General features: G+C 41.4%; 1 protein-coding gene across 2 annotated transcripts; it reads right to left on the bottom strand.

The window, feature by feature from the left end:
• Nucleotides 1-25: 25 nt before the first annotated feature.
• LOC128739486 (amidophosphoribosyltransferase-like) lies at nucleotides 26-12,901 on the bottom strand. 2 transcript variants are annotated; one of them, XM_053834981.1, is made up of 4 exons: nucleotides 12,716-12,901; nucleotides 1,093-1,926; nucleotides 675-1,030; nucleotides 26-611 (listed from the first exon to the last, which is right to left on the bottom strand). In XM_053834981.1, exons 2-4 carry the CDS (start codon nucleotides 1,913-1,915, stop codon nucleotides 117-119), a joined length of 1,674 nt encoding a protein of 557 aa, XP_053690956.1. In that variant the 5' UTR covers nucleotides 1,916-1,926; nucleotides 12,716-12,901; the 3' UTR covers nucleotides 26-116. The 2 variants fall into 2 exon arrangements, with proteins under 2 accessions (XP_053690956.1, XP_053690960.1); XM_053834985.1 differs by having other exon boundaries at nucleotides 1,093-1,923.
• Between the last annotated feature and the right edge of the window lie 1,944 nt (nucleotides 12,902-14,845).

Below are 14,845 nucleotides of genomic sequence, written 5' to 3'. Positions count from 1 at the left end.
AAACTATGCAAATAAGAAGTCCCATTTAAAAAATCAGTTTTTTAATAGTTTATTTCTTCGGCCTCATACTTTTAAAATCATCATCGAATCGAATTATAACTCAATCATAGCTCGTCTCACCACTCCAAGTCTTCCGGCAATCCGCCCGGATAATCCCCGGTCAAACAAGCCGTACAGTGTCCCATACTTTGCGAATTGCTCTTGTCCATGTTCAGCTGGACCGCTTTCTGTAGTCCCTCTACGCTCAAATAGGCCAAACTGTCCGCACCGACGTACTTAGCCAGATCCTCCGGATTAAGCTTGTTGGCGATCAGCTCCTCCCGCGTCGGAATGTTGATTCCCATGTAGCACGGATACTGCAGCGGAGGACTGGCGATACGGATGTGCACTTCAACGGCACCAGCGTCGCGCAGCAACTTGATGATCGGTCCGATGGTGTTACCGCGCACGATCGAATCATCGATCAGCACCAACCGCTTGCCGTGAACGTTCTCCGACAGGGCACCGAACTTCTTCGCCACCCCCAGCTGACGCAGACGCGTCGACGGTTGGATGAAGGTACGGCCCACGTAGCGGTTCTTGCAAAGTACCTCCGCAAAATGGAGACCCGTCTGAAAAGAATTCAATAAGTTAATAATGACTTTTTCAAGTGAAACAATAGACGGTTAATTTACCTCTCTGGCGTAACCGTGGGCAGCGGCCGTTCCCGATTCGGGAACCGAGCTAACGATGTCAGCATCGACGAAAGCTTCCCGTGCCAGCTGGCGGCCGCACTGCAGCCGCACCGAATAGACCATCTGACCCTCGAATATCGAATCCGATCGGGCGAAGTAAACGTACTCGAAAATGCAGAAGGCGTGCTTGCGATTTTCCGGACACTCCACCACGTCGATGGTTTTAATTCCGTGCCGAGTCAACTCGACGATCTCACCTGGTAGCACTTCCCGAACGTAGCGAGCTCCAATGGAAAGGAAGCCGCAGCTCTCACTCGATATGACCCAGCCTTCGGCTGGTAGCTTCTCTACTTTCTCTGTTGAAAGCAAAAAAAAACAATTAAAACCTAAAAACTCGTCGAAAAACAGAATAACTTACCAGTTCTGTACGCTCCCACGGTCAGCGGGACAATCTTCCCGATGCACAGCGGCCTATTCCCGTAGGGATCTCTTACTCCGTAGATCTTATCCTTCAACATAATAACCAGCGAGTAGGAAAGCGGAGCCAGCTGCATCAGGTGTCTGATACGAGCGGGCCAATCTGGACCGTCGTCCTCCCCCTTCGGGGGATTCAGGCACAAGGCCTGTGTGATCAGCTCGGAGTCCGAGTGCGTGGAGAGGCCGACACCTCGCGACAGGACATCCCTTCGCAAGCTCTCGCAATTGACGAGCTCGCCATTGTGTGCCACAGCCAGTGCCCCGTGGGCCGTATGGACTACGAACGGCTGGCAGTTGACTTCCTCGGACGCTGCCGACGTTGAGTACCTCGTGTGACCAATTCCCAAATTACCCTTCAACTTTTTCATTGAATCATCCGTGAAGATATTGTTGATCATTCCCATTCCCTTGTGGACGTTGAAATTCTTGGCGCAGTTGCCTTCGCTGGTCACAATACCAGCCGATTCCTGACCTCGATGCTGCAGGGCCACCAAACCCAAACAGATTACTTGCGATATGTCGATCTGTGTCGGCCAATCGCCTGTCGCTATGGCCCCAAATACACCACATTCGTGCGTAAGTCCAGTCTGAACTTCACCCCGTCCCAAGCGCTTTCCTTTCAGGACATACTTCCCGTCATCTTCAGTCGGCCTCAATCGTGGTGTGGCAAATGCTGTGCTGCTAAACAGCTCCACTGAAGACGGCTGATCGGTTTGCGCTGATGACGACGACGACGACTCCTCTGTCGATAGCGGCGGATCCATGATCGGCTCTGCTGTTGAGAAGGAAGAAACAAAAACAAATCCTACGTCAGTAATGGAATCGTACAACAAGCGGTAAACATCAACAACGTGCGATTGATTGTCGGCTGATTCAATCCAGCAACGGGAGTGCATCAGTACAGTACAATTCTCTGAATACGATCAAGCAGAACTGGGAAAACTATAGGAGAAATGAAACGAGGAGTAGATTGACCTTTTGTCAGTCGAACGTATCGTGCCGTAATTCGCCCAGGGAGACCCTACTATCAACTGCCGATGCCATGGCAACCGGCTAGTGACACATTAGTAAACAGTCTTCCAAAGTGGTAAACAAGATGGATGACCCTGCGAAGCAGGCTAGGAAATTGTTACAAGAACACTTTCTGTTTAGATTCGTTTTTTTTGCGGTTTGATTATGCGACCATAATCACGCGTTACTTTCAACCGCTCTAGACAAAGTGTATTCAATACATAACCTAAATGATAACCGAACGATTCGGGCAACCGGTTTTGATTGCACGAAATGACGCGCTGTGGCTACTGTGATTGTAATTTGCTGCTCCCAAATCATCATTCAGGAATTTGCGAAAAATGCGAGCATCGAACCAATGTCCGGTTTGAGGCGGTTAGGAACCGCTTGTTTCAGACAATTCGGTTTGGCTATAGTTATCAGTTGGATTTCGACCTGCAGCTGGATTGCAAAGAGGCAAACCCCTGTTTTTTTATATATATTTTATTTTTCTAGACAACTAGTCACGAATTGACATCCGGGTCAAACTCTTTCTTTGATATGATTGGGACTGAAATAGCCACTTTGACGTCAGAAACATGTGGCAGATACGCAACGGGTGATCGAGGGCATCGATCGCATTATTTAACATGGAAAATGAAAATCAAATCAGATTACGAAGTGAAAATGCTGCCAATGTTAATTTAAAAAATCAATTGCAATTAACACCAACTGTCCCATTGAACCAGAAAAAATTAAATATAAGGTAACTAACCCGCTAGAAATAGGAAGATTTTGCAACTGAAATCACTAAACATTATATCCTTTTTTCTTCTCTTCTGCTTCTGGGCTCACAAAATACAAAGATGTCCGCTGAATAAACATTGATTCTACTGTGTTTATCTTTCATGCATTTTTGTTCAACGGAGCACTCAAGAAAATAAACTTAAGACGATCAAAAGTTCCCACTGCAGTCTGAATGTTTTTAAATAAATGATTTTGTAATTTTAGTGCACTACAAAATTATACGTCAAACCAATTTCGACCGCGAGTTTGCCACTGCGACACCGCTTTTTTGTGTTGTTGTGAAAGGTAACCGTGGCAACGAGGAGTAAGGGCCTTTTTAAAATTGTCGTATCAAAAGAAGCCGAAAGGGTTAAGAATTTCATGACAGTGAAATGCAATAAGAATTCTATGGCAGTGAAATTGCAATAAGTTAAGTATAAGTGCTTGGTGATTATGCGAGCGGAAAATTTCAGCGATCGAGAGCCACGACTTCAGCTTCCTGATTAACAACTTCCAGACCGCGAGCAAATGTATTTACAAGTGGAGTTTGTTATTCACTACATGGAGGAAACAGGCTAAGGAGGTTATAGGGCTGAAGCCGTCAGCCAATGCAAGGTCCCGTATCTGGTTCGAGAAGCGGCCTAACACACAGGTAAATTATTGGAGAACGTTCCGAAACTTTGAATAAATGCATCTTTATTCTTAGTACAGGAGATCCTCAGTTCATTCAATTGAAAAACCCCAACCATCTGATTTGTCGTGCAATTTAGTCCGGTTTTGAGAGCTACTCAATTTCATGCACCAATTATCGTACCTATTTCGACACTGCATTGATAAATATTATCTTCCGTTTGATCAACCTGTTTTATCTGGTTCCGTCGGTTAGATCTAATTATCACCCTACTAATTAGCTAATTCAGTCGGTTTCAGCCAACCGATTACCGATATCCCACGAATAGGAAGATTCCCCTGTTAAACTCCCATGAGGGTGTTTGCAATAATAGGCTGATTAGTACGACTCGCCCGAAGCGCCCTATTAAATAGGACGAAAAGTAGGAGGGATTTTTTATTGGGTTGTAAAAATAGCTTAGGTGTCAGTTTGTACCAAATACCATTTTTCTACGGTTAAGTTTCAAAAATTTATTCAATCATCAGACAGCTTAAAAATATGAAAACAAAGTGATTGGAACAAGAAGGAAAGAGGAATGATTGAGTAAGAAGGCAAACAATTCGGAAAATCGAACAAACTCTGTAGATCGAATGAAGTGGTATGAAACTATTTGAATGATGAGGACAACTATGATACGATCGAACGAAAATAAGAACAAAATAGAAGGTATCAGTGAGCGTTAAATGATCCATTGTGAAACTGGCGTCAAATTTCGCCATCTCCCCCTCGAAAATCAAGACTACACTGAATCTACCAGTTTGTAGCGAAACAGTTTGAAAGATCTTGCAGACCAGCCCCAGTAGTAATCGATCTAAAATGAAAAAAAGCCACAAATCTAGCTCCCATGTAGCACAACCTTGAGGAAGCTCTCCCGCCAGAACAAAGTTTCATTATTCTGGGTGCCTGGACACTGCGGAATCGCGCAAATCACGGGACTCCTCGCCGGACATTGTCCTACTCTTTACTATTTAAAGAGAATTGGCAAGGTCTTAACCGACATTTGCTGCTTTTGCAATTTAGAACTAGAAAGTTCAGCGCACTTGCTCTGCTCCTGTGGAGCTCTTGCGTATTCCAGGTTCCAGGCCAGGTTCAGCTTCTTCGGAAGCTATCTATTAACTCCATACTCAGTATGGAAACTTCATCCCAAGAAGGTAGTTGGTTTTATTAACCATGTAATACCTAATTGGGGCACAGTCTTACAACTCAGCTCAACTCCATCAATGGGTATGAGCAATCCGTAAACTGTGTACAGCAATCGGGGCCAGCTACAAAAGACAATCTTCGTGACTGTCGAAGTGGCATTTTTGAACCCAGTACCCTTCTGGCATACAAAAAAAACTCCCATGTACCAACAAAAACGTTTTGAAATCACTAAGCTTAACACGGCGAAACGCCAGGGGAACACGATAAAATCCTTGGGTTTTTAAAGTTTGTTTTACCACTACAAACCGTCTTTTTGATTAAAAGATACGTTCAATTGGTGTTGTATTTGTTTCAATTTGAGTAGCCCCAATTGATTCATGGGCTTCTAGTGAAATCTACGAAAAGGTCCAGCGCACTTCTCTGCTCGCAATTTTGAAGGCAATAAAGCAGTCTAGGCGCTACATTCCGACAGAATTTGACCTTCTCTGCCTGCCTATTCGATACACTTCGCAACCAAGACTTCGGACAGGTCAGGACAATTCATGAGCTAGTGCTAACGAATGCATTAAAAATGGATTAATTTGAGCGATTTTTCATACGATTACCCACCATCGCCAAACGTAGCAACCCTGTTGCGTACAGTAAACAAATTGACAGATTGACAGAATTGATTTGCAGCAGCCATGGCGAAAACCAAGGTGAGTTAAAATAGGTGATCTAGTTTTCACAGTTTGTAGAACAGAAGTGCGCGGAACGATTGGTTAGCAACCATCGACGTTGTTTATACATTCAACAGTTTTCGCATTGAAAATTTCGGTGATCGTCAAGGGTAACCAGCGGGGGTGAAAAACAAATTTGAACATCAGAAAACCTCTCTTGACTAACCTTGGCGAAAACAGTCAAACCACACTACGCTCCTTGCTTTATTCGTACTACCAGTTCCTCCCGGAGCGAAAAAGTTAGACATCGTGAGGCACTTCCTATCCGTTGGATATAGACGATCTCTTCTGAAAAAAGGCCCCCCTCATGGTATCGCACCTTAAGCCGTGAGGTTGAAGCAATCGGCCAAATGGTAAAGAAGTACCTGATGACAGAAATGAATATTCTTATGCAAAAGTGGATGCGGAAGGTGAAATGTGGTGGTGAATGAGAAAATATACAGTACGAAGTGCCTGGAAGAAGTTTTCACTGTCATCAAGAAGTATCACACGAAGCAAGATGTGGTCTTTTGGCCGGACCTGGTCTAGGTCCATTATGCCCCAAGATTAAAAGAGATGGACAGGCTGGGGATAGCTTTTAGAGCCTAGGGAGACCTGGTTGGCGTCGCCGATCAGTGTATCAGGTTTATAAATCAAGTTATCCCTGATTGACACTTGTCTCACTCCAGCTACCAGCCTATCACTTGCTCAATAAGTGATAGGTAACCTTGAAGCGTATAGCAAAGGAATTCAACGCAAGAGGAAGGCCGAAGATCAGTAGAGCGCGCTCGAGCGAGTATTGTACTTGGATAGCTCAAGCAATAGCGTTGACTAACTTAAAGATGTGAAGTTCTAGTTTCCGCAAGCTATTGTTCTGAGCTCGAGTCGAGTTATTGAATGTGTCTTCAGCGGCACAACCTTGCCTTTAGCTACTACAAGTGCCAGCTCTGCACCACACACGCGCTTGCGTCGACGAAAAGTGGAAGTTACAGATGTGAGCGTTTCGTCGATGCACGGGAGTAGCATCGCGGTATGCGGAACAGATCAAACGTCTACACTAATTTCAGTAAGTATCTTGATTTCCTGTTCTTTGAAGCCCAGAGCTCCTAGATAAGGAATTTGCCATGAATGTGGAAAAAATCCACCTCAGAGTAACCGGCTCCGCTGCACAAAAGCCGATCATTAAGACTGTTGCGGTGTCATTTTAACCCAATGCCTTTCTGGCCGGCTCAAATTTCCCATCAGCACCAGGTCGTCTTGCAATAGATTCGTCCAACAGAGTATAGGATAAACCCTCAATGTCATTGAAAGCATGAATGATTTTAGAAGTATTAACCGGAATTAGGTTTACAAGTGGCCACTGTAAATCATCAGAGGTTACATGACTAGATGATACGATCAGAAATAGGAATTGAATGCAAAAGAATTCAACGCTTCTGTCGGGAACCATTGAGTTCCGCAATGCTGTAAGAAACTTCGCATGCTGCTGCCACCAGTGCCAGAGGATTTTTATAAACTGCCCTAATTAGGCGCAACGAGTTAGGTTGCTTTTCTACCGGTTCATGTAAAAGTACGGGATTCCTAAGGTGATTGAAGGTGCTATGCTGGTCAACAAGGATCTCCAGTCTCTAGCTGATCGTATCCCGGTTGCGGGATTTGGTTCATTTTGCTCAACAACGATCTGGTGAGGTCTTCCGGATCGGCTTCTCACCGAGTCCAAGGCTTTTCCTTTTAAGCACCGCTGAATTTGCACTACTCAAAATTACTTATAAAGATGGGTCAGTCAGTCTTCCGAGATTTCGTTAAATTCGGACAGATCTTTTGAACACCATGTTAATATCAAGGTTTATGAACCTTTTGGTCTGAATTCTCGACCGAATCGCCTTCCTTGCTTGCTTCCACCAGCTCTCATTTGTATTATGGAAATTTCCCTAATTGTTTGAATTAGGTTATTGTGCGTCTAGGTGTAGTTCACATCTTGCAAGATGAGCTCGTCAGATTATATTGAAGTTCTGAGCAGCTATACTTTGGTCTAAGCGAAATACCAACGCAAAAAATTGTGTTCCAACAAGACAATGCTAGTATTCACACCAATTCGGTTACTAAATCCTAGTTCGACATCCGGAAAATTGAGGTGATCAATGAAATTTGTGGAGACCAGTTAGTCAAAAATATGTGGGCGATCATTATGCGAACAAGAGGCAACATTACACCATTGATCAGTTGAATCATATCAATGATTGGGAGTTGTGGGTTCGAGTCCCACTTTCGCTTAGTCAATAATCACATTAAACATTTACACTTGCCAAAGCAATATTGGGTCTCTTGTTGCTTCGTCGTAATTGCCTATTCTCGTTCTATCCAATACAACTTTTAAAAAATGCAGGGTTTTTATGATACACAATGTAAGATTAGTTATTGCCTAATATTTTAGTTTGCTGGCTTTTATGCGATCAATAAAAGTGAGCCGAGATCTGCATTTTTTTATCAAAGAATTCCATTCCAAGCAGCCAAATTCCCTACCTTGTTTCGTGCGACGAAGAAAAAATGTCGACTAATCGTTTCAATTTCCGTCATTAATAAAATGAAAATAACTCACGCAGCACATTGTCGTTATTCTGCAGCCGGAAAAACTTGCATGACCACCAGACATTTGTCGTGCCATTCTATACAAATACATGCGCACTAATTTCGTAAACATTGTCGTGATTTTTGGTTTGGACGATGCAAAATTTTGATTGGACGAGTTTCAAAACATTTCGACGAAATTAAGAAATAAAGTCAGTTGCGTAATTTCAATTAAACGATTAGAATAATCACCGCTTAGTTGGTTTCGAGGTACGATGCTGGTCTAACAAGTCAGTCCAGTCGTCGAATGTTCGAATCTCGACTAGACGGTGCAACTAGATAGAGTCAGGATTGTTGCACTAGCCCCGTAACTGTCCTGTACTCCAATAGCCTGCTGTGAAGTCTGTCGATAAAGAAGGGTCAAGTCTTAGAAAGACGTTTAAGCCCAAGGCTTTTTTTGCTGATATTAATCGCTTTTTAGTGAAATTCAAATGCACGAATCGGAAGGTAAATGTGTTTGAGTCAAATCAGCACAAGAACCTTTGGATTATTCGTCAAATCCATCCAAGAAATGATGAAAATTGAAGTGGCTTTAAAATGTGTGTGAAGTTATAAAAAATAGTCACAGGATATTTGTGGAGAGATCTTCGTACCCTTTGAAAAATAGTAATGTTCAAAACTCAAGCTTAAACGAGATATTAGGAAGACACCTGAAACCTCACAATGAGGAAAACTATTATTTAGCCACTTCCAAATCAGGAAGCTAATCCAGACATTGAATAGCACACTAAATGTTTGCAGCATATGAATGAAAATAGAGTAATAAATCGATGCAAAACATCATCAACACGGCATAATAGAATGTACTAGCCTACTAGCACAAATAGTCTTCCTACAGACGCCAACTTAAAAACAAAAACACAAACATGGTGGGGAAAACAAACGCCATAGCAACGTCGCCAATGCAACGCTGGGCGTTGTTACGTTGATAGTGCAGCACTATTTTTAGGAAAACACTATCACACGAAACCAACAAAACAACAACAGCGTTAGCAACAACAAACTTGTTGTTGTCTATGGGGGGGAAGGGATCTAACGCAAAATTTTGCCTCAGGGAAGCGCAGTTTGTTTTTTCCGTCCCGATAGGAAAATGTTTTGTGATCATGCCCCATTCATTTTATGACGATCTCTTGAAACAGTACAAATATTTGAGAGTGCCACAGGTTTATCCTTAATATTTTTCTAAGTGAAAAATATGAGCTATACACGTCCACTATTGGGGTGACGTAAAAAAATCGGTCGTAAAAAAAGAGGACGTTAATTCAAATTTGACCCCAAAAAAGAGGACGGTAATTCAAATTTGGTCCTAAAAAACAGGACGTTAATTCAAATTTCGGACGTAAAAAAGTCTACGTAAAATGAATGGAAATGATTCTAGTGTATTGAGTAATTCTCGCTACAATGATAAGTTAACTTTAATGGAAAAACACCATCAGTCGACTTTTGTTTGGAAAAAAGACGGGGTATTTTATTTTTTCGACCCTCTTTTTTTCGTTTTGCTTGGGCTACGTCTTGTTAATGAAGCTCAAACGCTATAAAACACTTTCTCAAATCTTTACTAAAAACACAAAATTATTTTTGCGCAGATTAGTTTCCGTACCAAGTTTGAAAAACATATTTTTACAAGAGTTGTGTCTTATTGCGTCGAGTTTGTAACAAAATTAGTATTAAAATAAGCGGAAAAAGCCTATAAAATCTGAAATAGAAAGTACTTTGTTAAACGACTACGACTCAAAGTTGAGAACCCTTAGAAGAACAACATTAGGGTCTGGAAATGTTATTATTCTAACCAAATGTATTTCAATTTTTGATTTCAGTTACCCAATCGGTTCTTGAGTTATAACGATCACCGTAAAGCATTCGTTCGGATGACGTCTTCAAACAACATATAAATATTTTTAGACAAAAATTTCACAATTTTCCTCTTTAATAACTAATTAATATAATTTTCTATGGGAAGAATAAATGCTTAATATGATAATTCATTGAAGGAGAGCAAAAATGTGCGAAATGTAAACAAAACTATTGCTCTCTTTCATTTGCGTAAACAAAAGAAAGAGCAACACTGATGTACAGGAGAAGAGTGCTAGATTTGATGGATGCAGAGTTGTCAAAAAGATTGTTCGCATATTACGAAAACAATTTATAGTGTTCGCCACGTAAAAACCGCGTAAAAACCGGGATAAAAAAATCTCTCCAGAAGTACACATGAAAATTATACCTCAATTTATTGGGCACATTGCAAAAATCTGTGGGAGGGACACACAGAAACTATATAAAAACTTTTCTCAGCGTTCACTTTTGGGCGGATTCTAAGTAGGGACTGTGGATAAAACGGAAACCCTAACAATTTTCACAGAAGTTTTATATTTGTGCGTCAATTATTGTCCAGCAAACCTTACAGAATCTTAGTCTAACTCTAAATCCTTCATTCCACAAAGTCTGTTTGATGCATGACCTGTATTTCTACAAAGTAGACTTAAGAATAATCGCTGATAAATCAAGGATGCAAAAAGCATCGAATTTTACAAATTTTTGTTACTAAAATACTTGAATTCCACTTACGAAATTTTACAAGGACTGTTTCTTCACTGCTTACCGGTCTTGTTTTCCTGTTTATTTTGACAGCTACGGAACTTTGGCGGTGTTAAAATGACTCAAAACGTAAGCAATAACAAGTGCAAATAGAATGCATGAGACGATTTGCAAAAAACAGCTTATAACTCGAAAAAATTGAGGGGTATCGGTTTTACCCACAGTGTCGGTTGTACCCGGGTTACCCACATCCCTGGCACGAACGTCATTATCATACATTTTTCTAGAAGCCGTTTGAGCCAGGCTTGCTGGCTCGATTTTATGTCAAATTTGACAGCAGCTGTAAGAACTACGCAATCATAGGGTTTTATGCTTCAGAAAATTTGTTGCATGTAGGATGTAGATAGTGAAAGATGTTCGTTTTTTTGTGTTATCGGCAACGTAAGATCTGAAAAGGTCTGACTTTCGATAGTCTTATTTTTTACGATAAACAAAAGAGGGGAAACAACACGGTGCATTCGTCACACTGCGCAGCATTAAATACACGCGTTGTCCCGTTTAAATTTTGTTTCAAAATTTGTTGTCTACTTCTATTACAACCACTATCGGAGGCGGCTTCGGCTGACAGCTGTCGTGACAGAGATCTGGGATTAGCCCTATAGTTTCTACCAAATTGGAGGTAATTCCAACGAGTTCATAGGTAAACTTGATTACTAGTATAGAGTAGTGTTGAAGTCTGGAAGCACAGCTTGAAGTCTGTTAATAATTCTCTATGTAAGCACAAATCTATCACTTGTGCACTCAAAGAAATGCTAATTTGGAATGTTGGTGAAAATCTGTGCAAGATACTGGCTGTCTCTTGCATCCAGGTAGCAGCACTGTTTCACGCTTATAGCGAATACGTAAAATGGATTGACGGATATAAAACATAGTAGCCTGGATCTTCAACATCAAAGAAAACGAAAGAAGATCATGCGTCCTTTTCCTGATGTTTTCGCATTGTAACAGGTGGGCGTGTGTGTGTGTGGAATGAAAGTTCACTACAAGTCCTATACGCAGTCGGTTGGAAACCAAACTCCCAGGAATGAGATGCTGTGCAACAAAAGCTTTAACAACTGTCAAGAAAAAGCACTTTCAAACGCAGAGCAAAAGCATCAACCATGGTTTGGACTGTGGAAAATTTCGCTTTCTCTTTGACAAGTAAACGATGTTCGATAAGAATGGACTCATACGTAAACAGACTTGAGGCTCCAGCCTCACATGGCTATACTTTACTTTATCTGATTTGTGCCATCGAAAAAGAACTTATAAATAGCACCTAGGAAAACGTTGAACTTTCTTCTGAATGCTATACAATCTTGTGCAAATCTGAGGGATTCACAATCATTTAAACGTATTTATTTTTGCTCGACCAACCACGAACCGACAGATCAACTAACAATGTGTAGATCGAGTAGGTTGTTTCTTCGAAAAAATTTTTTTTTCGGCTGATTAGACATTTATGAATAAAAGATAATTTCATGAATTACCGCAAAAATAGCTGTTTTTCGATAATTGTAAATTTTTTAAATTAGTGATGTTTGAGAATATCAATCTTATTTGAATTTTCCAGTTAAAACTTACTATACTAATAACATCGATCTTCAGAAATTATTTAAAAAATAAATTTATTTATTTTAGATTGATCTGAAGGAGTTAAGAAAGTTCAAAGTTATTCCATTTTCAATTGTACCCTGTTTTACGGTATACAGAACTGCACTAAAACAGATAATCAATCAACGGTAACTTCATTTCTATGCACCAGCAAGTACAGTCTTACATGTTCGTCCTCTTACTCATTAGAGTTGCTCAGAACGATTCAACTTACAACCAAACCCAACAAATTCACAGGTCGATAATTTTTTTCTCCTAGCAGCGGCGCAAACTGAAGGCCGACAGACTGCTGACAAAGTCCATCCAGCTGCAGTCGAATCACGTTTCAAAATCGAAAATTTTAACGAAACCCTACATTCCACGCATTCGCATCGTACTCGACGCTTACCTAACGCTATTATGATCACACGCAAAAGCCTTAAAGCACAACACCCACTTTGGCACAGACACTTGCAATTTACCTGTGGGTCCGAATTCAGGTCTTCCTTGAACTGGCCAGCGATCGGTCACTTGATCACAATCACCACAAAAAAAATAAACAACTTTTTCCTTTTCACACTTCACACTCGAAGATAGAGAAACTGTAGAACGGGCAGCAAAAATTAATGTTAAAACGATCAAGCTAAGTTCGTTTGGTGCCCATAGAACCTTACTGGGCCGCGATCACATTGACAATAACTGATTTATGAAAATTTCTCATTTCATATTTAAGCCCGTACGTGCATGCCATTCTGTACAGTGCAGAAAGAAGCGGCTTGGTACGTGTGATCATATCAATAGCCTTATTTCAGATCCTCTCCCACCGGAGCGGCGAACTATGAACGGACGGACGGACGAGCCCTACCTAGATGATCCTCGTTCTCTCTCACACACGCTCACTAACTCACCAATCCCTGCCGCACTGGTTGGCTCGCTTACAGTGTTGCAGGGGTTATCCATGGGCATCAATAGCATTTTTATTAATTATTGGATTGTATTAAATTTTTTCTATCATCTGTTTCTATCTCTGTTATCGTTCGTAAAAAATAGCTGATTTAAGATATACAGATCAAACATGTAGATTTCCTCACTTGCAAAGCCCAACAAAACTAGCAACCCTGTATTGTGAATTAGAAAGATCGGAGAGCATAACCGGCTTAATTTTCTTACTCACACACGCAGTATAGGGTAATCTGTACTCATACTCACTTGTTCGGTTGGGTCAAAGCTGTAGCTAGCTACCTATCCCTCCGCCCTGAGCGCCTGCCTGTACGCTATGATGGCCTCTTATCGACGCGTTATCAGCCTTATTCGATCAGCAAAATTCCGTTTCCAATCGGCGGGAAGCTCTCTGCTGTTTGGATCGGAAAAATACTGATCGTTGCCGGGATCACAGGTCACAGCTCACAGCACACTCCCCTATCAACTTGCACCGATTTACACGAGGCGAAAACTGCTCTTGCTTTACTCACTCGAGCGACTCACTAAGGCGCCTAACATGGCTCTCTATGCCACCACGAATTACCGGTAATTGCGATTACGACATAAACTATCATTGCAAATGGATGTATGTATGCGATTTGTGGCAGGCAACTAAATCAAACTTCAAATCTCACACAGTAGGCCTTGAAAGTGAAATAACCGACTGATCTGGCACGATTGTAGTAGGCTACTTCACTGTTGAAACTACTTTGGAATTGAAACCGTATTTAACACGCGTCAAATCTAGCGGATTTAAAGCAGCACGTGTTTTTGGCATACAGCCCGGAATTCGCACAACCACTTTAGGATAGGAATACGATGATGCCGGTTTCTGTGTGTAGCTGTGCTATGCCGACGCTTCGCTTGTACGCCAGTAATAGTGCAATTTGGACATGGGCTTCTAAAGTGGCTGACGCAATATACAACGCGCGCTAAGCGTAAGCGGTTCAAAAGTACAGCCGGGAGGGTAGTATTGTGTCCGGATCTGAGTACCGAACGTGGTCTGACACAAATGTGCGTAAATTAATTAAATTTTCTATGAAAGGAATCGAATTTTTATCCTCTTAAGGTTCAATTAATTTAAAATACAGACCAAAATTCAACACTTCTTGGGCTAGCTAGGACCTGCTTCAGGTTCTGCTTGAAGCTTGACGATAGGACAATATTTCTCGTTTGAGCGAAACCAATTACGGCAATACGAAAGTTTTGTAACGCGCCGAAAGAAAGTATTTACAACAACTAAATACGTTTTAAAGAACGAAACATTTTAATTTATTGATCACTGATTGAACGATTACAAACCGCGTGTCTACCTTTCACGGATGACAAGATGGTATAAAGTATGTATATTGCATAAGGTGGAGGCATTTCCGCCGCTCAAACTATTAGCAATGTATATATGTAAGTAAGGTATAGTATAAGAGTAAGTAAGGTATATGGTATAACAATAAGGTATGGTATAACAACTCTCCCTCTCTTAAAGGAATGCTAGTTATGCAAAAATTACAGATTTAACTTCTAAGGGACCTTGATTACCCGAGTCGATCTTCGTAGAAGTGTAGGCTCCGACGTAGATTCAACAACCTCAGCAGTAGAGCGACTCTCTACTCGCCACGTTCAATGAACTCCTC

This window comes from Sabethes cyaneus, chromosome 1 (assembly GCF_943734655.1).
Source record: "Sabethes cyaneus chromosome 1, idSabCyanKW18_F2, whole genome shotgun sequence".
Taxonomy (NCBI): Eukaryota; Metazoa; Arthropoda; class Insecta; order Diptera; family Culicidae; genus Sabethes; species Sabethes cyaneus.
The sequence above is the reverse complement of the archived record's forward strand: the minus strand, read 5'-3'. Positions and strand labels throughout refer to the sequence as shown.